Below are 26663 nucleotides of genomic sequence, written 5' to 3'. Positions count from 1 at the left end.
GACCACCTCTCTATACCTGCTATCCACAATACGCTCCGCCTCGTGGATGCTCCACAGTGTCCCCAGCTACCACTCCAGCTCCGAAACCCGGACTTCCAGGAGCTGCAGCTGGAGACACTTCCTGCATACATGCCGGTCCCGGGCACTGGAAATGTTCCCGGCTTCCGACATGGAGCACGAGGAGCACACAACAGCTTTGAGCTCTCTTGCCATGACTTAACCCTTTAAATTAACCTTTTTGAAGATCTTAATTTCCAATATTACCCTCGGGCCCTTCTTCCCTGGTCCTTGTTACTACAGAACTCCCTAAAAAAACACTACTTACTATACTACTTACTAGGGCGGCGCAGTGGTTAGCACCGCAGCCTCAAAGCTTCAGCAACCCGAGTTCAGTTCTGGGTACTGCCTGCGCTGAGTTTGCAAGTTCTCCCTGTGACTGCGTGGGTTTCCGCCGGGTGCTCCGGTTTCCTCCCACAGACAAAGACTTGCAGGTTGATTGGTAAATTGGCATTGTAAATTGCCCCTAGTGTAGGTAGGTGGTAGGAGAATGGTGGGGATGTGGTAGGGAATATGGGGTTAATGTAGGATTAGTATAAAATGGGTTGTTGGTCGGCACAGACTCGGTGGGCCAACGGGCCTGTTTCAGTGCTGTATCTCTAAATAAATGAAAAAAAACTGTAAATCTTTCTTACCTTAGATACTTACCCAGAATAGAGCTATACCCTAACAGCAGTGACTCACCAATCACCTTGCAGCTTTCCTGTGACGTCACTGTTGGCTTTTTTTTCCCAAACTCCGGTGCACTTCAACAGCGCCGACTGCTCTCCACTCCTGAAGGTAAGTGAAGGCCCCGAGCCTCACGCTGGATTTATCCGTTCCCGGTTCTGGTTGCTTCCACAGGTCCAACTGCTTTCCGCTCCTGAAGGCAAGTCTAAAGTTACTTCAGTTAGACTAAAGGAATTGGCAGAAAAGTTGACGTTCAAGTTAAAACCAGGAGCTAAGACAGCAGATAGAATTAAGGTAATAGCAAATCATTTGAAATTGGCATAAAAAGGCGAACCAGATGGCAGTGCTGTTGAATTAGCTAAAATGTAGCTGCAGATGAGGTAGCTTGAACTTGAAAAAGAAAAAGAAATGGAAAAACTTAGGCTTGAACAAAAAAAGAGAATGGACAGTTCAGAGGTGGTTTACTAGATTGATACCTGGAATGAGGGGGTTGTCTTATGAGGAAAGACTGGACAGACTAGGCTTGTTTCCAATGGAGTTTAGAAGAGTGAGGGGAGATTTGACTGAAGCTTAGAAGATCCTGAACTGTCTTGACAAGGTGGATATCGAAAGCATGTTTCCTCTTGTGGGGAAGTCCCAGAAATAGGGGGCATGGTTTTATAATTCGGGGTCGCCCTTTTAGGACAGAAATGAGGAGAATGTTTTTTTCCCCCCAGAGTCTGCCTCAGAAGGTGGTGGAGGCAGGGCCATTGAATATTTTTAAGGCCGAGGTAGATAGATTCTTGTTAGGCATGGGAATCAAAGTTTATCAGGGGTGGATGGGAGTGTGGAATTAGTGACACAAAGACATGATCTTATTGAATTGTGGAGCAAGCTCAAGGAGCCGAATGGCCTACCTCTGCTCCTAGTTCATATGGTCATAAAGAGAAAGTGAAAGAGAAGAAAGGTAATTCGAATTAAAAAGGATGGAGCCAAGACAAAGGGGTGGTCTTGATTCCAGGGAAAATTCTGGTGAGGAAAGATCTGAATCCAGCCCAGGACCCAGTGGAGAGCTGTTTAAATTTGTACAAGCCCTCCTGAAGTTTGAGAAAAGGGACGTAGAGGCAATTTCCTTTCCTTTGAAAAGATAGCCAGACAGATGAACTGGCAGAAAGAAAGCTAGACACTGCTTATGCAAAGCAGGTTGATGGGCAGAACTCATGAAGTTTATGGCATGCTTTCTGAGGAGGCTTCTGCAGATTGAGATGGCCAAAAAGGCTATTCTCGCTGCTTGAGTTCGTCTCTGAAGAGTACAGGCAGAGATTTTGGAAGCTCCCGGGACAGCCTGGGAAAACTTATGTAGAATTCGAGAGGGTAAAGCAAATTAATTTTGATCGTTGGATGTGGGCACTAAAAGGTAGAGGCCATGTATGAGAACCTCAGAAATAATTCTTCTGGAAGAATTTAACAATTCACTCCCTCCGTTAGTAAGAACCCATGTAGAGAACCAGAAGGTTTCAACAGCCAGACGGGTAGCAGAAATCAATGATTATGAGCTTGTTTACAAGCCCAAAACCTTTCTCGGTCACTCCCACAAACCCGAGAAGAATAGAAGGTGGGAGGGTGAAAGGAAAGCAAATAGCCGGGGACAAGAAGGGACAGCTGGGACTGCTCCAGGATCTCCTCCTCAGGTCAGAAAGGAAGATGCTGAGGGTGGAAGTGAGGTCCGCAAGCCGAAGTGTTACCACTGTCACAAGGTGGAACACCTTCGTGCAAAATGCTGGAAGTTGCGGGGTAAACCCATGGGATTTATTCAGTACATAAGGTCAAGGTAGCGAAAAGGCCCTGACTGAAATTAAGACAGATCAGGCCGTAGCTCCGACTTCAGCTGTAAGGCCAAGTACAAAAACCAATGAGAGTGTGGGGGACATGAAAAAGATATGAGTGCGTTACAGGGAATTCTTGTCAAAAGGAAAAGTAACTGATTATCCCTCAAGTGAGGCAGGTAAACCTCTAGTATACTTAGGGATACAGGAGCCATCCAAACTCTCTTGCTGGGGAAAGCAATAACTTTTCCACCAGAGAGCACATTGAATGCCAAGGTTTTAAGTGAATCAGCAAGCTGATCCAGAATTAAATTAAGTGGCACAATCGCTCTAACAGAAGCTGAAGCAAAGGGAATTCCGGATAGCTACTATATTAAAAATGGGATTCTGATGAGGAAGTTGAGACCTCTTCACAGACCTGCGGACGAAGAATGGATGGTTCTTCACCAGATGGTGGGACTGCCCAAGCATTGCTGCGAAAATTAAGGATAACGCATGAAATTCCTATCGCGGGACATGTGGGGATCTGGAAGCCCAAATCACGTATAGGTCGACATTTTTACTGGCCAAGCTTTTCCAAGGACGTGATTCAGTTTTGTAAAATATGCCATATGTGCCAGATTGTGGGAACACCGCAACCTACCATAAAACCAGCACCTCTAATTACCAGACCAGTTTTTGGGGAACCATTTAGTAGGGTGTTGATAGACTGTGTAGAACCTTTAGCATAAACAAAGATGGGACACCAATATATACTCACCATCATGGATAAGGCTACTAGGTTCCCAGAGGCCATTCCTTGAGAATTTCTGCTATGGTAGTGGGAGAGAAGTTAACCCAGTTCCTCACTAGATATGGATTACCGATTGAGATTCAGTCGGATCAAGGTCCCAATTTTATGGATAAAATTTTCCAGGAAATTATGAATAATGTGGGTAGAACGGTTAAAGTCTTCAGTATACCACCCACAGACACAAGGAGCTTTAGAAAGGTACCATCAGACCCTCAAAACGATGATCAGGGCACACTGTCATGAATATCCCCATAATTGGGATAAAGGGCTGGAATTTCTTTAGTTTGCCACTAGGGATTCACCTCATGAGTCTACCAGTTTTAGACCTTTAGAATTATTTTATGGGCATGATGTAAGAGATCCTCCAAAACAAATCAAAGAAAAGTTTTTAAGAACAGAGGAACATCTTCTGCGCTAGATTATGTATCAGTGCTCCGGGAGCGGATTATGAGAGCCTGCAAAGTGACTCGAACACCTGAAAGCTTCCCAAACAACCATGAAGAAATGGACAGACAAGCATGCCAATATCCAAACATTTCAACCAGGGGATGTACAGTTCAGTGGTCCATATAAAGTGGTCAAAAGAATTGATGAAGTAAATTATTTGATTGATACCCCAGATTGCCGCAAGAATCAGCTGTGTCATATTGATATGTTGAAACAATATCATCGCTGGGAGGATAAGCAAGCACAGATATGTCAGGTAGTAGGGACAGAGAAGGATGAAAGGGATAGTGAGGATAAGGCAGAAGGAGGCCGAGACAATTCTCAAATTGAACCTCCTCCTATCCAGTTAGCTAATACTGAATTGTTAGGGAGATTGGACACTATTCTTTCATATTTAGATGCAGAACAATGAGAAGACCTAACAAGGCTATTTATGGCATTTAAAGAAGTCTGTCGGGATAAGCCAGTATGTACAACCTTAACCACACATGATGTGGATATATTTATTTATTTTTATTTATTTAGAGATACAGCACTGAAACAGGCCCTTCAGCCCGAGTCTGTGCCGAACATCAACCACCCATTTATACTAATCCTACATTAACCCCATATTCCTACCACATCCCCACCTTCCCTCAGTTCCCCTACCACCTACCTACACTAGGGGCAATTTATAATGGCCAATTTACCTATCAACCTGCAAGTCTTTGGCTGTGGGCGGAAACTGGAGCACGCGGCAAAAACCCACGCGGTCACAGGGAGAACTTGCAAACTCCGCACAGGCAGTACCCAGAATCGAATCCAGGTCGCTGGAGCTGTGAGGCTGCGGTGCTAACCACTGCGCCTTTCCAATAAAACAGCATCCTTATCACTTAAGTCCAGAGAAACAGGCCCAGGTAAAAGCAGAAAACCACCTAATTGAACCCAGTCAAAACAGCTGGAGTTCCCCCATGGTGTTGCTGCCTAAACCTGACTCTTCAACTGGATTCTGCTTAGACTACAGAAAGGTTAATGCAGTAACAAAGGCAGTCTCCTACCCAATTCCTCGCTTGGAAGACTGTATTGAGAGTGGACAGTGCCACATTCCTTACAAAAATAGATTTGTTAAAGGGATACTGGCAGGTCTCTTCAACACCCCGAGCTGAAGAAATCATGAGGTTTCTGGGGATGTGTGGTTTCTACTGCAAGTCTGCACCAAATTTTAGTACTATAGCTACTCCACTGACTGATTTGCTTCAAAAAAAAATGAAAACTAAGGTAGTATGGTCAGGGGAGTGCCAAGCATCTTTTGAGAGGCTGAAAGCCATTTTTATTAAATGAACCAGTGTTGGCTGCTCCAAATTTCACAAAGCCCTTCAAGGTAGCTTGACCCTGGGGGGTCAGTGCAGTCCTGTTAAAAAAGCATGAATCAGGCATAGAAAGACCAGCAGGATACTTTTGCAAAAAGCTAAAATCTACACCAGATAAGATATTCAACAATAGAAAGAGACCCTGGGCTTATTACTATCTCTTAAGCTTTTTAAAGTCCATGTCCGCCACGACTACAGAGACACACTGCTTATATACTGATCATAACCTCATAACCTTTATGGAAAATTCAAAAACCAGAATGCCAGACTATTCCGATGGCATTTATGCCTGCAACCTCATCACTTAAAGATTATCCACATTGCAGGAAAAAATATAATTCCAGATGTCTTATCTAGGATTTAACTTTACTTTGTTATCTGAGTGCAAGAATGGTACAAAGCAGAACTGTATTAGCTACAGGTAAAGAGTGAATGAGAGTGTGTGTGTAAATATGTTCTCATTTTTTTTCACTTTGTAATGAAACATATTTAAAAATGTTTCATTCCTCTAAGGATGGAGGTGTTATGAAGCCTCTTCTATAATTTCTTAAGTATTTTTTTGAGGACTCATTTAAATTGTTGAGATGGATTCAGTGGAAGGCTGAAGATTTTATAAATGCTGGACTTTGTTTTGTTGTTAACAGTTCATTGAACGGACACTGAGATGTTGTTTCAAAGCAACCTTTTCTGGAAATCATGTGCTTTCTCAATAAACAACAGAAACCTTTGTAACCTGGGGAAGATGTTTACAGAGAAGTGACTTGTCAAGATTTAAGATGGTCAGGAGGTTCTGAACTGCTGTTTGGGGTTTGGATTATTTTCAAGTCAGTTGGGGTGTGAACTGTTTTCAAGACAGTTGGAGATCAACTTGCCAGGAAAAAACAAACACTCAGCTCACCTCTTTCTCTACCTCTTTGAAGAAACCCAGTCCGGTGTGAGAGCTCTAAAATCCCTGGTGCTACATCTCTTTTGAGAAACTGGAAAAACCTGCTAGATTAATTCTCAACGCTTCCTGAAAATAACTGCTTTAGAAATGATCCCAGTGACCCATCACCGTATACCCGGATGCCAGACCAAAAGGGACAACTGACTTCCTTCCATATCTTCTCTTTTTTTCTTGAAAAATTAGCAAGTATTTGGCCAAAGTATTTTTTTTTGTCTTTTTTTTTTTGCAACAGATCTCAGCAGAGAGAATTTCTGTATGTTTGTGTGTGTGTTTGGGAGGGATGGGGAAAACTTAAAGGGAACTTTCATGTCTCAATCTGTGTGTTAAGACTTTGCTTCGTTACTGGATAAATCTTGTTTGATAATAAACTGATAAAAAAAAATTTTATTAAAGAAGCCTGGTGGGTGTATTTTATTCTGGGATAAGGAGTATATGACTGACCGAATCGGTAACTGGGTAAACATTTTAAAAATATGTTGTGACCTCGGAGAAGGGGGACTCGAAAAGACAGTGCACACCTCCCACCTCATAACAAGTGTTTAACCACACGTGTGGTCACCAGAAGTTGCTGACTGATTTCAACATAAATAATGGTGCCCACTCATAGCCTCACTTTTATTTCTACCACAAAATTTAGCCAGTTATCACCATTAATACAATTAGTTTGGCCTTATTTGTTATTTTTTGCTGTAATTGCATTTTCTTTTCCAATACCAATGCCATAAACTATGATCTGATGCTGATTTACAATCTAGGATGTTCTTTTACATTACAATCTAAATTGTAAACATTTATTACAAATGCCTTTGGTGGGGAGTCATCCTCACATTAATAGAATTAACGCTAACAAATGTTAGATATGCTTCTGTTTTTACATGCAATATAAAAAGCAACACCACAAAGTTTTTCCCTCGCATTAGCCATGCAGGGCTTTTACTTGTTGGATACAAAGTCCTTCCTAACCATAAAACTGATGTAAAGTCTGTACCATGTATCGTATATGTGGATATATTGCACCGGAGCATTCTGTAAAACCAAATGCATGTTTTCTCAGTTACACTGTCTCTTTCTGTCAATTAACTCCATGCTAGGTGTTTTGTGCTATGGTAATCCCTCTGCTCATGTGAAACCTTGCACACAACTGCAGTGATAATGGAAGCCAAGAACTCAGTAACATTCCAACAGAAAAAAATCATTTTAACGTTTGATGACGTGCAACATATTCAAAGTTTGGATGACTGAGTAAAATTGTTGTCATCCAAATCCAAACTACTCATTACATGAAGGCATCATGATGCCTTAAATAGAGAAATATTAGCATAAATATTTTATGCAACCCCTCATCCCTTCCAACACCACTGTCAGAAACACAATAAACTTATTCCAGTCTAGTCAGTAATTTAAAAGTCTTCCTTCAATCTAGTGCATCTTATTCTGTTCACAAAGAAATCCCCTTCTCTTAATTTTACACTGGGAAGGCCAAGTACAGACTCGGTGACTGCTTTATTGAACATTTTCATTCCAGCCACAAATATGACTCATCATTTTTGGTGCTCCCTCATATTCCCACCCTGATTTCTCCTCCTCTAGCCTCCAAAGACTCCCAATGTAAACTTCAGGAGTAGCACTCACATTTTCCCGGGCACCATTCAGCCTTCTGGTTTGAGCACGAGTAATTTTAGACTTCAGCTAAATCCCGTACTCTCTTATTAGTACAAGGTGCTTGGGATGGGAAGGGGTTTTCACTATTTTAACTGCGTGTGCATCATTTTATTCTCCCATTGTTTTTTGATTGAGTCAATGACCTGAACTTTTGTATTATTAAACTGATTATTCCTTCTTCACTGTGCAGTTAGCAGGTAATTCAACTCAAAATTCTTGTTAGTGACTGGATACTCTGTTGTCTCTTTTCCTTTCCCCCATTTGGATTTTTACTTTCACCCTACAAGACAACTTGCTTATCTTTCAGTATGTGCATACACAAATGTGTGTACACATATAGAGAGAGAATATAGAGATATATATGGATAGAGAAAGAGAGACTAAATCTAAATAATCGACCATCATTCAATTGCAATTCTATGCATAGTCTAAAAGACTATAGAATATATATGATTATTGGCAATATACAGACATACACACACAAAGTACAAATGAATGCATTTTTAAAATACTGTTATTGCCTTAGTACCACTCGACCAAGCCATTTCAACAAACAAAAATTTGCAAAATCAACGCAGCAGAAATGACTAAAATCGCATCTGCCGCTTGAATTCTGATCAATATTTATTATTAACCTGTGGTGCAGTTTCACTACAGTTTCTTTAGTTTTTTTTAGCTGATATGCTGATGAGTATATCAAGGAAGGGTTTTTAAAATTGCTTCCTCGAATTGCTCAGTGGACAAGTACATTGCCTGGTTTAGTACTGACAGGAAGGTTCCAACTTCCTTCCCTGCTCTGTGGTGAGCTTGCTACTCACATCTGGGGCAGTATTAGACATGCTACGTTGGCATCACTTTTGTCTAAGGAAGGGGGCAGGAGAAAAAAAGTCACTCCTGATCTTAATCTAGTACATGCTGCTCACATATACCCAACAGCAGATTTGGTGCCATGGTTAAAAGGCCCAACAATACTCTTGCCAGGCTTTGCACAAGAAGAATGGACAGTCAGTTACATCTGTCAGGAAGTTCTCAACATCCCCCCCAAAAAAACAGGATGAGACAATCAGGAAAGAAATAAAAGTACTGTTTCTTACTTGACTGCGATACTCAGAGGATCACAAGTTTTGATACAACTCTGACTGACTCATTCCAGGCCTGCCTTAGATATTCTCAGCTACGACAGTGCTAAGCACCCCCATAAGTGGTTCCAGCATTTTGTATGGGCTTAAGATGAGTGAGTTCCCTTTGCTCAGCAAGGTTCTCCCCTCCACACCCCTGCCATCCAGATACAATTGGCTGATTAAGTGTCCCTTTGCCCCTTATCCCTCTGTTTCCAGCTGGCAGTAAGAACCGTCCCTATGATTCATTCCCCATTCAATCACCAATAGGTCAGTAAAATCAGTTACTTCAGCTCCCCTTTTGGGACTTGGGTTTAAAGAAATCATTGCCTGCTTTTCTCAAATGAAGAGGGGCCATTGTTGCTTGATGAGCTTGGAAGGAAACAATTGACCCTCATTGTCTTAGTCAGAAATAGAAGTGAGCCACAGCATTCCACAAACTGGTTGGTTTGGCTATAATACATCTTTAATGCCTGCAGCTTCTTTTAGACCTAAGAAAATTCACTTTATTTCAAGGTACAACTCATCTTTTCCCCGAAGAAAATAAGTGATTAAAAAAAAATCCCAAAAGATGATCCACAGTTTCCCCTGGGTAACTAGTAAGGGCACTTGGACGGTAACAGCTCATTCTATATTTGTGGAGCGGGAAAGATAGAGCAGGCTGCAACTCCAAATTATTTTGTCATGTAAGCTGAAGAATTGTGGCAATAAAGAGATAACGCAAAAGAAAATCTTGAAAGCTCTATTTTGATACTCAATTCCTGAAGTTAAGGAAGTAAAAATATTTGCAAGATTTATCAAGTAACGCACAACAGTGACAATTCATTACTCCTTCCTAAAATAGATACACAATACTTTTATCCATGGAAGCATCCAGGTGACCACAGAATATACATTAGGCAAGATAGCCTGTAAAGCTCTTTAGAGCTTGGTGATATGCTGTCAAGCTATTTGGGGCTCCAGCAATCAGCACTTATTTGGAAACAAGCCCTGAAAAAAATAAGTACTATTTCACAAAGATAGAGCATGCAATTTTTTTTTTGGCTGGATTCCTACCTGGAAGTCAGCCTGAGCGACCGGCTTGGCTTCCAATTGGACGGGGAGCATTATGGAGTAGGTACAGTCGCAGATAAGGGGGCCTACAGCTGCACGTGGGTGTGTGCGCGTGTGAGGGATGGGGAAAAGATACAATCCCCAAACCCGGTGGAGTAGGGGGTGTTTGGGGGGGGTCCAATTCCAGGACAGCTAGTAATCTTTGGAGGGCTGTGGGGGGAGAAATATGGAAGCACTCCTGCCCCACCTGGCCCAAGAGCAGTGCTGGAAGGGCACTTAGCGTTTCCATGGAGCAGTCCATGCCTCCCTTGAGCTGCCAGGTTTCCCGAGGCCTGGGAAACCTGGACAGCCAGGTGTAAAACTGTAAAACAACTTAAATGCGAGGCTCCCAACCTAGTCATAATTTTTAAACGGCCAACCCATCTCCTGGGAGTGGGTTGCTACCTGCCCCCGTTCCACCTCCATTAAACCAGAAAGTGGTTAAGTTGCGGTCGGGTTTAAAATTTTAAATTTTTATATCTCACCTGACCCCAAATCACCTGCTATTGTGGGTTAAAATTCACTTCATAGAGTTTAGAAGTGACAACGGCATGATTAAGGGTTTTAGTAATGAGGCAGGTGTGGATAAGGGTTTAGTGATCTGCTTTAGTAATCAGAACTTGTTGGAAACCACTTTTGAAAAAAGTTACAATGGAATACCATTTTTAGTTTGAAAATTTTCAATTTTACAGTTTTGTCCCAAGATATTTTCCATTTAATATCACAGATATTTGTGTTTCCAATTAAGAGTTTCTTTCAGATGGGCAATGGCACAAGGCATTTCACTGGTTGAGAGAGAAGGAAAAAAAATATAGAAATTTTTTTTTTTAAAGTACAGATACCAAGCAATGGAGGGACAGATTGATGTGGTTACCCAAGGCTTGCCCAAAACTATTGGTTTTGAGAAAATTCTGAAGGTGAAGAGAAAAGGATAGCCAGTAATTGCCCTAGATTCACGCATACAAAATTTTCTTAAAGCAGATTTGAATACACTTTAAAATTACAAAAATAAAATCAGTACTTTCCAGCACTTTAATGGCATTAATTTCACATGAAATATTAATTTGCTTGATTCAGAAAATAATCTAAAGTACAGAAGAACACATATCTGATGACGAACAGAAATATGACCTTGCAGAGTCTGATCTTCTTGCGGAATCCGGAACCACAACTGAAAAGCATGCTTTACAAATTGTCAAACTGACTCTGCTTTTGCAGCCCTGTTGGACTCGGGCAGCTGTGTCTTGTCCTTGCCAACACTTTTTCCCCTTAAACAATGATCGCTGATTGTGGGATATTGTGCGAGCAAAGCGAGCTACCATATTTGCATTGGTAACAGAAATATCTGCAAATGCAGCTAAGAAGTCATAGAAATGAACTAGACAATTCTTTCTTTACAACTTCAAGCCCCCAGTAAGATTGCATAGTGATATAATTATAGGAACATATGAGCGGGAGTAGAGCATTCAGTCCATCAAGCCAGCTCCACCATTCAATTAGATCATGGATGATCATCTACCTCAACACCACTTTCCCAGGCTAGCCCCAAATCCCTTGATGTCATACAGTGCATTGTACATTCTTTACCTATAGTGAATATTGGAATGAAATAGATCTACAACTTAGGATGGTGCCAAATAGAATCAGAAGCAAAAATAAAAATTTGACACAGGAAGAAAAACCCTGCACAGGTGATCAAGTCGAAGAGTTTGTGTCACCTTTAGTGCCATTTATTGATGCAAGATTACAATTAGATCTGAAGCATCATGGAGCCCTCCCAGAAAGGTGAAGTTAAACAATTGTACCTTTATGAGATGTTTGTTGATCCATTTTGTAAACGTCTTTTTCTGTACTCTGTCACGCTCATCTGTACAAAGAGAAAGAAAATTAGTTACCTTTCCCCCAATAATTTTAAATCTCACCATTTAAAAAACATTTTAAAAAAGTTCTCGAATATCTTCTCCATAATAATTAGTTGCAATCAGCACAATTTAAGCAATGAAGCTGTTCACCATTACTAAAAACTTCTGGTAGCGTACTTTACCAGCATTGAGATTGCACCTCTACCATTCCTATCCCTTGACGGCATCAAATTAAAATCCAAATAGTGCTCAGATGTAACTATGGTCTCTGAATCATAGACAAGTTCCCTGTTCATGCCTACTCTGCATTGTTGTTTTATATAAACCACTCAAATAGCTTTCAAAATCAACTCAAAATGTTAGTTTCACAAACACTAAATACCTTAATAAACTAGGTTGCACTTGGGAAAGTTCTAGTATTTTATGTCTCACCATAGAACTACACCAGATACTGTGTACCACATTTAGTGAGAACACCAGTCATGTTTAGCTTATAAAAAAGGGAGGGGGGAAATGTAGGTCTCCAATAAAGGTTAATGCCTACTCCCAAGATTAATTCAGCAACTTCTTTTCATAAACATAATGCTTTGGCATTAATTGACAGTTTCAAATAGAAGGCACAGAGAAAGCTGGTGCAGGGAATGGTAAAATATCCCACCAGTGCAGCTGGGTGTTCTTTGAATGTTAGGGTTAAGGAACAGTATTAAGACAGAACAGAAGCTTTGCTTAGCATCTAATTGGGCTACACCTGACTATTCCACCACAACATCCCTCATTCTGAGGACAAAAGGTCTAACACAAAAATAATAAATGAAAATACAAGATCAACAGAACAGAAAAAACCTCCTGCTGCCACAAATCGAACTCAACTTGAGTTGGTAAGGATGCCACAGAAACCAGAACATTGTCTTAGCTTCGTCAACATCTACAGCTCATATAAGCATACACTATATTTGTGTGAAATTAGCGCATCCTTAACGATCTAGCGCAAAATAGAGCAAAATGGCAGGTTTGATCAAGAGGCAAGTCACTGTGAGGTGTTTGCTCTGTTTTACAACTATCACATACAGGACTATTTAAAGAACAATTGCGAGAGCCAGTATAGTTCATATTTTATCCTTTAGAACTTCTGGATGGCTTCAATTCATTCTTTTAAAAAAAAGTCAAAAGTTAAGTAAAATATTTTGTATGTTATGAGCTACAACACACCCAATTCTTAACACAAGTTTTTTTTTAGGAAAAGGAATAGACTATTAGATCCAATAAAAACATTTTTTGACAGTTTAAAGGCCAAGCAATTCTCTTGCATTTAACCCACTAGTAATTCTTGCACATTTGGCAGGAGATTACCATGTGAAAGTGCAATCTTCCAAACTCCTGGCTCAGGACTATGATCTCACACGTGTATGTACTCTGCCTATACTTCCTCGCATTTTTCTTGTGACGCAACACCTCAGGTACACCGCTGTGACCAACAATTTAACTTCTAGGATTTATCTGATCTGAACTGTCGAACCTACTAAAACCATTAATGATGATCAAAAAATAAGCATAATGAAAGGCTAAATATATGCTTAAACCAAAATGGTATTAAGTTAAAACAGAGAATGCGGCACAGTGGCGCAGTGGTTAGCACCGCAGCCTCACAACTCCAGCAACCCGGGTTCAATTCTGGGTACTGCCTGTGTGGAGTTTGCAAGTTCTCCCTGTGTCTGCGTGGGTTTCCTCCGGGTGTTCCGGTTTCCTCCCACAGCCAAAAGACTTGCAGGTTGATAGGTAAGTTGGCCATTATAAATTGCCCCTAGTATAGGTAGGTGGTAGGGGAATATAGGGACAGGTGAGGATGTGGTAGGAATGTGGGATTAGTGTAGGATTAGCATAAATGGGTGGTTAATGGTCAGCACAGACTCGGTGGGCCGAAGGGCCTGTTTCAGTGCTGTATCTCTAAATCAAAAAAAATCAAAAATAGCACAGCTTAATAGCAGTTACTGTACTGGGCCACAGGGTGGTTGCAGGCATGCTGAAACTCAGTTCTCTAACTGCAAAGCCACGGCTTTTCCCACTTCATTTGGGCAATGACAAGTGATAATTCAGCATTTGCTCACAAGCAGGATTTTTTTTAAAATGAAGTAAGAGTCATCTATAGTTCCCATCATACATCTCTTAATGATTAGCCTAGCAACATCGGCAGAAATCTTAAAACAAGTTTTCTGATTGTCTGGAGATCAGTTCGTGAAAATCTGAGAAGTGGGGAATAAATAAATAAATACAAAAATTGAGGGATGGGGAGGAGAAATTGAAATCCAGAACCATATGTATTAGTTATTATATAGGAATTTAAAGAGACAGATACTGGCACTGAGCTGGTCAATGAATCCAAATTCCAAAGGATAACTTTTTTGATTTTGCAGAGCAAGTTGCCCTTTTTTGGATGAACAGGTGGATCATGATGCTTACGCCTATTTCTAATGACGAAGTAAGACTGACTGCAAAAGCTGAATTCATGAAGGATGCAGCTGGCAGCCACATTAACATGGTTTAACCCTAAAAGATATACTGCAGAGCATTTTATGTAGAAAACATTTCAAAAGGTAACTGCAATTCATCTTTTCATGAAAAACACCAAGTAAACTTTCCTTCACAACAAAATGGGTTCAGGAGTAAAAAGTTTCAATAAAATTTGAATTTAATTATAATTCTATGTATAATGCTGGTATTAACTATGCTGCATTGTACAAGACTGTTTTGTTAGTAGTCTTTTACAACTTATTCAGTTATTTCAGCATTTTATTCACCAGTTTCAGTAGTAACAATCCATGCACTTCAATTAGTAAAATAACAACTTATTATTTATATATTGCCTTGAATGTAGTAAGTCGTCCAAGGCGGTTCACAGGAGCTTTATAAAACAAAATATGACAGAGCCAGATAATGAGATATTAGGTCAGATGACAAAAAGACCAAAGAGATAGGTTTTAAGGTGGGTCTTAAAGGAGGAAAGCAAGGTGTAGGGAGGGAATTACTGCAATATAAATTAGGCAGATATTACTAGTCTTTTACAAATCAGTCTGTGTGCACTCTAATACACAGCTCACATATTTGTTACACCAGTGTCTGTGCTTTATTTCTGGACATTCAACTCAATGCCAAAAGCGATACACATAGACTTCATCACAGGCACAGAGCTCCTCTTTCCCCATCCCCACCACCGCCCCCACACCCCCACCCGATTCATTTTAGCATTACAAGAAAATGGTTGTGCCAACACTGTTCTCAATGTTAAAAACAGAAGACATAAGAGATCACCTGAGAACCTTCAAAATGTGGTTTTGAACTGGCCTGAAGTTATGCTACACCTGATGAGAAGTCCATGAACTGCAAGGTTACCAACCAGAGGTGGTGTCACAACAGTCGCTTTATTGCTTGGATGGCAGATCACCAACTCACAAAAAGACTAAGAATATTTGAGGATGACAATCACTATAAACCTTCATATCAATGAAGGTGCACAGTGACATTTAGCAACAGCTTTAGATACAGAAACAAATAAATGCAACACCCTAATCAATGTCCTAAATTAAATATCAGTAAAATTTTGAGGCACCTTCTGAAAGTTAACGAGCGCAAAATTTTGAACGAAGATGAGTTTATCATACTTACAGTTAGAATTCTTTTGGTTGATTGATACACCAATGGATTCTTAATTTTAGCTATACAATTAATGACACGCTCAGTGGGAAATCGATCTCGTGGAGAGGTTTAGCATGGTATCTGCACAGGGCTAGCTAGGATCAGGCTGGCAACTTAACCTCTTGCCTGTAGTTGGTGTATATATTGGAAAATAAAATGGGAGAGAAAAAAAATCTTGGACATACATAATTTCTTCAATTATCACTTTTGAGAATGTCAAAAGCAATTGTTAAATTGGAGCAATTTAACATTTATATATTAACGTGGAAATTGTATCATCCACCTGGTAGTTAAAATTATGAAAAAAAATTCTAATTTATCAATAGTGACTATGGGAAATACTTCTAGCCAAGAAAGACAGGCATCTTACATGAAATAAAAACACGAAATGCTGGAAATACTCAGTAGGTCTGGCAGCATCCGTGGAGACAGAAGCAGAGTTAATGTTTCAGGTCAGTGACCCGTCTTCAGAACTAGCAGATATTAGAAATGTGAAAGGTTTTAAGTAAAGTGGTGGTGGGGCAAGAGATAACAAAGGAGAAAGTGTAGATAGGACAAGGTCAGAGAATAACCGACCAGAAGGTCATGGAGCAAAGGCAAACAATATGTTAATGGTGTGTTGAAAGACAAAGCATTAGTACAGATAGGGTGTTAACAGACTGAAAACTGAACAGCCACAAGCAGAAACATGAAAAAAAAAAGTGGGTAGGCAAACTGAACAAACTAAGATAAAACAAAAAAAAACTAAAAATAAAAGTAAAATGGGGGGACCCGTCGTGCTCTGAAATTATTGAACTCAATGTCCAGTCCGGCAGGCTGTAGTCATGACCTTGGGATGTGCCAAAGCAAGTTACAGCCAATTAAGCATATTCACTGTAGTAAAGTAGGAAATATGGCAATCAATTTGTGCACAAAAAGGTCCCACAAACAGGAATGTGATAATGACCAAATGTTTTTGGTGACAAGGGATAAATAGCCAGGACATTGTTTTTGGGGGGGGGGGAAAGGTTCCCTGCTCTTCTTCAAAATAGTGCCATACAATCTTTGATACCTGCCTGGGCGGGCAGACAGAGCCTCGGTTTCATGCCCCATCTTTATGACTGCTTCGCTAGCTTAGATTTTGTGCTCAAGTCTCTGAGGCTTGAACAACCTTCTGACTCAGAAGCAAGATTGCTACCACTGAATCATGGCTGACACCATTGGTCAAACCAGAAACATGTAATAGCTGAGACAGTCAGTTTAATACCTTTCATTATAGAGTCAGAGTTATTTACGGCACAGAAGGAGGCCATTCAGCCAATCAAGTTCATGCCAGCTCTCCACAGAGCAATCCAATCAGTAAAAAGCCTTTGGAGAACTTTACTCAATACGCACAGATAATATATTTTATATATACATTTCCACCTCATTGAGCAGTGGCACAGTTACTACAGTTTGATCATTATACACAATCAAATTAATACTATGTTGTTGCACACTCTTGCTACTGAAATGTACTGTTGGAAACCTAAAATAAAAAAGTTACCGTTTTCAGCCTGGCCTCAATTTGTACTATGGTTGCGGTCCAAACGAGCTTCCAAGCCTTGCAAACCTAGTATTGCCATCAGTAAGCTCAGTGTAAAGTGAATGGCAATGCAAGATGAATTTATAAACCATCATTTAAAATACCATGGCATACTCAGTAATTTAAGTCAAATTCTAGTGATGTATTATTCAATATCCTCTCATGATGGTTACCATGAAAAATCATTTGCTATTAAGTATCACAAGGAGAATGCTAAACTAATGTGTATTCAACATAAGTATCAAAAAAAAATTAGATACAAGTATTTTCCTTTGAAAATATTACACGTTAACGCAACAGTTCTTTAGTTAAAAAGTATATTTCCCTCAATAAGTTTATTTCCCTCCTGTGCCATATCCCAAATAAGATATGCAGGTATTTAACCAAAGCTGCTGTGTAACTGGCAAGTAGTTCAAAAACAACAACCATTAATTCTAACATTTTTCACTTCCCCTCTAAGAGGAAATGGTTTGCCCCAATAACCAGCTGCCAGATAGAAGGAATTAACTGCCCATTGTAGAGAAATTGCAGTCCCAAATCTGTGCAGAACTCCTCGATGAAGCAATGCATCACGACAAAACTAGGTTGCATCTGTCAAACACTCATCCAACAAAAAAAAAGCAAACAATGAAATACAATTTCCATGAGTGAATATTACCTCTCGTGAGAATAAAACTCATTGCATTACTGTTACATGTGACACTTGACTCCATATGGTCCAGTAATTAATTAGAGCATTTGAAGTCTTTAACATTAGTACTAGAATGGAGGACATATCTTGTGAGCTCCATCATATCTTTTCAAAGGGCTGGCAGCCATCTTGAACATTCCCAACATATTCAAATAAGGGAGCTGAAGTATTATTTACAAGACTTTTAGGTTCATAAACCATTACCACCTGATTAAAAGTAGAACAGCTTCATAAATCTTCAGTTGTGCACAGATTGTCTTTCTTGGGGGGGGGGGGGGGGGGGGAGGGGCAATGTGGAGGAGGAGAAAAAAATGTTACCAACGTACTACTTAATGCTGCTACTGAAAATATAATGTTCTCAATTGACTTATAATGGTACAGGCTAGTATTTTTCCAGCAATTAAAGAAAATTAAGTTTCAAGTGCAGTATTACTGTAACTACAGTAGAAACAGAATGAAATCATACTGACCCATGCAGCACATCAAGGAGACCAGGCTTGCATTTAGCTCTCTGTCATTACTGTAGAGGCCCCACATTTTACCAGCACGCATAGCTGACATTGTGTTTCGTATTCATCCAGCAAGCTTGAGACTTTGAAGCAACAGAATGCAGTTATGATGCAATGAGCCAAAAGTCATGAACCACCCACTTCCTGAAAGCTTTAATAAGGATTTCTCCCACTCTTCTGATCAAACCACCTTAATAGCCTTTACAAGCTGCCAAACTCAGAAGCAGCCCATATGAGGTTGAATGTCATTTATGTCTGTTACAGACATTGAAACTTTGAATCCAAAAATTAGAAAAAATGTTCTATGGATTTGAGACCAGTTGAAATTATAGCAGCAGAGGCGAATACGATCAAGTCTCTTAGTAAAGAGTAACAAACTGCTGCTTGTATCTGTACATTCCTACAGTTAGTGCAGTGTCTTACAAATTCCAGCCAGGCTTGTTTCAGCCATCCAGTTGCCAAAAAATTGCAGTTAAATTAAACACTCAAAAGAGAGAGCTGACACATCTTCATTCTTCTCCGGTAATTAATTTTCCAGTGACCCATATTACAGAGCTGAATCAGACATGCACAAGTACTGAAATGTACACAGGCTGCAACCATTTCCCTTTTCTCTTGCTTCGTACAGATAACACGGATATAAACTACTCAGAGCTATAAATATCCTCCGCTTGTGGATGAGGCAGGGAGCCTTAATCTGGTACTGCTATAATTTTATAACTTCTCTGCTGTATTCACCTGCCATTTGCTGCAATATCTTTGCCACACTGCTTCAAATACGCTGCTCAGATCAACCTTCTTAAAACATGGCAGTCCAACGTCATTTCCTCAAAGCTGAAAGTGATTCACAGAAATACTGTAGCAGTGGATCTAATCGAGACATTTAAACCCGAATAAAAAGGAGCTGGTGGTGTCACCTAAAAATACGCTGCTACTAGAAATTGCCACTGGGGATTTTTTTCCTCCCATTTTCATAAGTTGATGCTTCCTTCAATGATATTCGAGTGGTAAGCTATCATTCCAATTTTACACTTCAGTCAGTTCAAAAAAATGTTTTAAAAAAGCGAGAAGTACCTTTCCCTAAAAAAAATTACTACTTTGAATATTTGACAATTCCCACTTCCCTGGGAGCACAGAATCTAAAAAGGCCACTGCAATCCATCTGACCAGTGTTAAAATAAAAAAACACTTGTGCACATTTGACATCCAACCACCTTCAAACCGCTTAGTTTACCTAAAAATTGAATCAACTCTTAAATTTTCCAACATCAACCATCTCCAATGAATCGACACGCAACTTTTTCCTCCCATTGCTCACCCTCGTGTGAGCAGCTACATCCAAACCATCTATAGCCATTCAAGCTTGGAAGAGGAAAGGTTTTATAATAATGGCAAAAAGTTTATGGTTCAATTTATCAAGATCCACATTTAGACCTTCAAAATTTCAATAAAGTCTTCCCTGGACTGCATTTTTCCCAATGCAAACATTTTCAGTCTCATTTCTCAGGTCCTCAATCCCCAGGATAAGATTAACTGCCCTTAGTACTTCCTCTAATGCACGGAGGCCCTCACTGTAATATGCTGACCAGGAATGTACACAGTACTTCAGGTGGGCTGAACTATTGAGTATTAGTTTCTCTCTCCCTCAAACAAGTCCTCATTCTATCCCTATGATTACCCCAAAATCTTTATTGCATTCTTTATTGTTGCATCACAAGGGTATTTTCCAGACCCCTCTCCTCTGTTGTGTCCTGTACATTCCCACTGCTTGCCCCCTTCCTCTGTCTCCTAACCTTTCATTTTTTTCATATTAAGCAAAATCTGCACCTTGTCAGATCAACTCCATAAATCCTGATCATTTTATATTCAATCTTTTTGCTCCCAATTATTTTTAATTCCCAACCCCACAACTTATAACCGCCACTGCCCCGCCCCCGACTCAGTTTTCAATATTTAGCAAATTTGGGCAACATCACTTGTGTTCCCACTTCCCTGCCGCACCCCATTCTGTACCTTTCTATCTTGTGGGTCAATTTCTTGTTAAGCATGCTGCCGAAAGCTTTGCTAAAATCTATCCTTTAGGTAAACTGAAGAGATGATTTTCCTAAAGAAAAGATTTCAGCAATGCATTAGCAGAGCAAAGACCTCAGGCATGACTTCCATCTTAAAAGGCTATGCTAACTACCTGATTTCATAGCTCTCTACACGTCCCGCAATTCATTCAAGATGGTCTTCAATGTTTGACCCACTACAAATGCCAGTCCAAATGCAGCTTCCAGAGTTATTCTTAATATTCCTTTTGTTATGACCGAGGTGGGAGGAGTCTTTTCTAGTTCCACTTCTCCACAGGTCACAACATATATTTAAATGTTTACCCAGTTACTGATACAGTCAATCATATACTCTACTCTTTAGCCCAGAATAAAATACATCAACCAGGTTTCTTTAGTAAACAACAAAATTATCAGTTTATTATAAAACAAGACTTATCCAGCAACAAAGCAAAGCATTAACAGATTGAAATATGAAAATTCACTTCAATACCCCACCACACCCACCCATCCTGGTTAACTGAATAAAGAATTTCCTCTGCAGAGCTCTTTTACAAAAAAAAAAATACTTTGGCCAAATGCTTGTTAATTCATGAAGAAAAATAAGACATGGAAGGATGTCAGTTGTCCCTTTTGGTCTGGCATCCAGGTGTACGGAGATGGATCACTGGGATCTTTTCTGGAGCAGTTAGTTTTGGACATGTCAAGAAGTAGTTAAGTAGGCTCTCCAGGAGAAAAGTGACATCAGGGGTTCCAGTTATCCCACTCTGGATTCGCAGGTTTTTCAAAGAGGTAGGAAAAAAAAGGAGCGGACACACTGGATTTCTCTGGGTCTCTTACAGGGGTGCAGGAAAGATGAGCTGGGTGTTTCTCCCTTGGCAGGTTGATCTCCAACTGCTTTTCAACACAGTCTACACCTCAACTGAACGAAAACAATATGTCAAAAGTGAAACCCCCAACAGCAAGCCAGAACCTCCTGGCCATCATAAATCTCGACATGTCACTTCTCTTGTAAACATCTTCCCCAAGTCACCAAGGCTTCTGTTGTTTATTGGGCTTAAGGCATGTGACTTCTAGTAAAGGTTGTTTTCAAACAAAACCTCTGTGACCCTTGTAAATAAAAATTGATGGAGTCTTTTCAGTTTTTCCAAATAAACCAAAGCCCATAATCCTAACACACGAATCCTCAACAAAATATTAAAAATAGAAGCACTTTCATAACACTTAATAAACTTGCATTACTATCATTGCAGCAACTTCATCAGCAGCTTCCTTCAGCTTGGGACTAAATTTAATATCAAACTTGAAAGCTAACTCCATTTTACTTTGACCCAAGAAAAGGCACTCCTATAAATTAAAAAAAAACTTTACTAAAATGATTCATCTATTCTACCCCAAATATTAAGTGCTTAAAAGCACCAAAGCAGGACTTAGCTTTCATTTTCTTATCTCTGCTCATTGCCTATACTGAACAGCCAAGCTAAGATTTGGCAGAATCCATGCAAGCAGTCAATGGAACGTGCATCCCACTATTCCACTGCACTGCTTTATTGTCATGCTATTTATTTTTAAAATGGAGTTTATACACTGCAGTGTACTTAGTTTTGAAAGATATTTCTTTTTCCTACCAAGTCATTAATTTGTAACGAGCAAAGATGATAAACCTGTTCCACATAGGAGGATAATATGGGAAAATGTATATTACATAGAATTACAGCTATTCGACCCAACTCATCCGTGCCAGTGATCATGCTCCACATGAGCCTCCATTCACCCTACTTCATGCAATCCCATCTACATATCCTTTTATTCCTTTCTCCCCAGTGTACTACCTAGCTTCCTCTTGAAATGCAAAAGGTTAATCTGGACATATTTCAGAAATGCTACCACAATTTTGTGTTAAAACCAACATTCCGATAAGGCATATCAGATTTCTGATTGGATCAAATTAATTGAATTTCCAGAAGTCTCAACAGCTGTTCTACTTCTTTATGGTAGTGTTATGAACGCTGGACTTTGTAGTATGGTTATGTTTTCTAAAAAAGTGATCCTTAATGCAGTGAAAACTGGACATTAGGAGGAAACATGTGACGTCATACAAAATCTGCCCAGAGACAAGTTGGAGTCTTGGTTACCATGAAAACAAGGAAACCAGAACAAAGACCCTTTTGAAAGCAGGGTATAATGTTAACAACTAAAGGACAATGGTTTCACACTCTCAGATTGTGAACAGGGAGCCAGGGGCTCTAAAATGCAGATTTGAGTTGCAACTTTTAACACCTGGAAACAAAGGAAGGCCCAGGTGGTTTTGCCAAGGTCAGATTTATGGTCTCTGGGAATTGTCATAGGCAAACAACTATTGATTTATGACCAGAATAAATTTGAGAGGTTTTCCTAGGTTTGGGGGCTGAAAAAGGGAAAAACGAACACCAGCAGTCAGGAAAAGGTGGAGGGAGGGGGGCGGGAGGGAGACTGGGTGGGGAGAGAGACACACATATCAGTGGACTGTTTTCTGGGGAAACAGCCGCTCACTGATCACTGATACAGCAAAAGGCTGCTAAGATATGAACCTGATTCAAAGGCTCAAGGTTTGCGGAGGAGCAAAGACCAAACGGGATCACCAGAGATTGCCTTATTAACGGAAGTCCAGTCCAATGTGCTCAGAAGAAGTGAGTAAGGAGGATATTGGCTTTGAGAAGGACTCTGGGAGATCCAATTCGTTGCAGCTGGGGAGGAGTTTGCGAGCTTTAACTGCATGGATATCTTTTCACTGAGAACACTAATGTATAAATGTGGTATGGGTTTTAGTGTGTGTTAAAAAGTTAATGGAAACACCTTTCTCAGTAATTTAGTGTATTAGCTACCTATTAAGTACCGTTTAGCTAATAAGTTTTAGTTTAGCTGCTTTAATAAAAGTCTTAAAACATGAAATCTTGCCGTGTAATTCCTTAATCGGTCACTGGGAAGTTCATATCTCTTCTTTTAAAGTTAGTGGTCTTTAATGAGGTCGTAACAGTAGTAAACAAAAAATGTTATTGTACAGAAAACAGATAAACATTAAAGCACAGTGCATAATTCTCCAAACTGCTACTGTACCAGTTTAAGCCTCCAAGAACCATAGCAGTAAAGTTATATTGTTTAATTGAGCAACATTCATTACTGTACACTTTTCATCCATTTGTATCATTCAATGCAAAAATCACTGGCTTTAAATTCCACCGAGTAGGAACAAATCAATCAATAGGGAACAATTTAAGATTTTGCCTTGTTGTTGCCTCACAATCTACTTGTTTTCCAGGAAATAGAGATTGAAAGCAAAAAGGAATTTCCTATAAACAGGCAACAAACTGCCTCATTGTCACAGTCATTGTCCATGGTGCAAGAAAAAAATAACTAAAATAGCAACTTTTGCTTCTCTTGTGCAATTATTGAGGTACTGTTGATAGCGGAGATAAAACTGCACTTGGGTGCCTGAGAGAAATCTAAGATGAGAAAGATGAGTTCAACCTATATGAGAATCCGTGGTTTTTCTAAGTTTGTATCTTTTCAAGTCACAGTGAAATTTTAGTCAATTGATGCTTTTCTTCAGGTAGCTCTTATTTTTATTCCCTCCTCCCTCAAACTATGCACCAATTGCAGCTGGAACGGTTGATCAATCTGCTTCCAAGACCCAGCCATAGCTTTGGCGAATCACCTGGAATAATGTTTCCTCTGGTTTTCCCTCCCTCTTGGGATTTGTTGTGAGCAGAACCCTTGAACTCACTCGCCACCTGCACAACAGCAATGCAAGGCCAACTGGATTTTAATACTGCATCTCCCAATATGAATTGGATTTTGAGGATGATGCATCTGACTTCACTTTCATTTTTGTACTCATGGCCTGGGCTGCTACATCACAATGACTGCAACAGATGGTTCCCTTTGGAGAATGTGGGATGGGACCACTGAAAAATCAGTTTTCCATTTCTCCTCAAGCAGACACCATTTGAGTAACTCAAAATACAAATCAAGTCACAATTGTCATCTTAACTTACGAGTCCCTAAATCTTGCATTGCAGCTATCAGGCTATCTAGCTCATTATACCAAGAAGTAAGAGTCAATGACAAAATTGGAGTTACTGGGGTTACAAAGTATGGAATGGAGACAATCTTCCTGATTTTCCATCATCAGCATGAACCTAATCATATTTTCCACTAATGCCCAAGAAAATACATTGCTTAAGTCAATTTCAATTGTATTAAAAATGTTACTGCATAATAAGGTACTTCACACCAATCAGAAGATTAAATTGAGTTCTGAGCTACTCATTCCTTGAACTTGCTCGTCTCTGCTCTGCAGTGATGCTAGTTCAAATATTTTGGAGAAATGGACCAGCTTTCACCACATGGTTTCTCTCTGCTGATAGAATGCTAGATCTATACTGACAGCAGAATTTGACAACCCCTTAGTTTAGACTGCACCCCACTGAAGAGGATGCATGCTACTGAACAGTCTTCAAGGAGTGATTAATAACAGTGATGAACTAGGAATTATCTTTATTCTAATGGTTTCAAAAGAGTTTGATTACCTGCTTAGTTCAATTTCTCAAATTTGTTAGCATCTGGAACAACCTGAAATATTCAAACACCATAAAAATAATCTGTACTGTAAAATAACTAAGATTTGGTTCAACAGGCATTATTGAGCATCAAATATGTTGTCAAAGTAGAAAATGAAGATGGTGTAATTCTTACCAATTAAGTTGCAATAAATACTGACTATCCAAACTTCGCAAAAAAAATGTCAATACAACAACATGGACAGCTAAAGACATTGATTCAGCATCCCCTTTTAAAAATCAAACCATTGCAATTAGTCAATAACCTGTACACTTGTTTGTTTTTGTCTGTTTATTTCTGCTTAATTAATTTTGGAAACGGCAAATCCTCATGATACTAACATGTCTATTAGCTTTCCGGTTTACTGACTTTGACGGTGCATCAATTGATACCACGAAGCACCCAGAATGCTTCAGGGTCATTTGTGTACATTTAATTCAGTTTTCTCACATCCTTGGGCTTAGTTACTCATACAAACCATTCTTTTAAATGACATTATTGATGGTTTAGCTTTTTTAAAAAGTGAAGAAAGAATGGGAAAGAAAAGGTGTAAAATGTTGACCCCAGTTCCGGGGTGACTTTTCAAAATTAATTCTTTTCAACATTAACTCCTCTTTCACTATCAGTAACTGATTTGTGCTCAAACTGACCTTAAATGTGTTTTTAAAGCATTTAAGAAAACTATAGATTTATTCTTTAAAAACTGTTAAGGTTGAGCAGTTGATATGAATTTACAATTTACATTTCCCCTGTTGAGAATTTTAACAATTTGGTGATTTTCTAGGCTATATCCACACTGTTTTAATTGAGTAAAATTGACTGGAGAATTTTCTTCATAGCACTAATTTGTTCCACAAAAAAACAAAAGCAATTTTAAGCCAGTTACATTAAACAGAGGGATGTTCCACTACTGCAAACCCATTCCAAAAAGTAGAGGAAATGATAGGAACTTTGTTGATCTCAATTCATGATTAGCAATTCGCAGTGAAGTGCTGGAACTTCCTTTGATGCAGAATACAGTGAAGCAAACATCATGCAGACAAGTTTATTTGTAAGATTCAACTCCTGCTTCAGGCAGAACCATGAATGACCAGGTGGAGAATACTCACCTTCTCTGCCTGGGTTACGACTGTGAAAGTACCAGACAATAGCAATGCTGAGAAAATGCCCAACAACAAAGAGTACAGGCACTAACAAGGAAGAGCTGGGTAGTGGCATCTCTCCTCCAACACTCTTCCCCAGAAACTAGGAACTGGCTGCAATGAATTCCCTTCTGCTGATGTTGCTGCTGTACCGCTTAACATAAGACAAATGTTTTAGCTCTTCAAGTGAATAACCACAAAGGTTTCCTGTGTGCAGAGATATCCGGTGCTTCTAACTATTTTAGAAAAAAAAAAAATTTTTTTTAGGTTATTTAGTTTTATGTATGTTGTACAGGCCCAGTTTCATTATATCCTTGCAAGTTGACTCAGAGCAGAGGCAATTTGTCTTTATTTGCTGCTGTAGTCAGTAGATGACGTATTGGTGTTAACAGATTTCTGGCACTCTAGATTAGGTCATAATCCAAATTTTCCATTTTGTTCTTACCAGCACCACTGGGAGGTTGATTATCCACGAGAAGAGCAACAAAAAGTTAAAAACCTGTCATCTAATACAGCTTATTTCCTGAACTTCTGAGGTCTGCTTTGCATTATGTTCTGAGTTTAAGTTGTAATTAACTACCCTTACCATCCTTTCCCCGACAGAAGAAACAGCCAAC

At 39.6% G+C, this 26663-nt stretch overlaps 1 protein-coding gene across 1 annotated transcript in view; it reads right to left on the bottom strand.

Moving 5' to 3' along the window:
• The window catches only part of LOC137347131 (microtubule-actin cross-linking factor 1-like), a 441060-nt gene extending 414905 nt beyond the window's left edge, over nt 1-26155 (bottom strand). The window contains 2 exon segments of the mRNA XM_068011260.1: nt 11744-11805; nt 26014-26155. Coding sequence (XP_067867361.1) covers nt 11744-11805; nt 26014-26122 — 171 coding nt within the window. The 5' untranslated portion in view covers nt 26123-26155.
• Between the last annotated feature and the right edge of the window lie 508 nt (nt 26156-26663).

Source organism: Heterodontus francisci, chromosome 31 (assembly GCF_036365525.1).
Source record: "Heterodontus francisci isolate sHetFra1 chromosome 31, sHetFra1.hap1, whole genome shotgun sequence".
NCBI classification, from domain to species: domain Eukaryota; kingdom Metazoa; phylum Chordata; class Chondrichthyes; order Heterodontiformes; family Heterodontidae; genus Heterodontus; species Heterodontus francisci.
The sequence above is the reverse complement of the archived record's forward strand: the minus strand, read 5'-3'. Positions and strand labels throughout refer to the sequence as shown.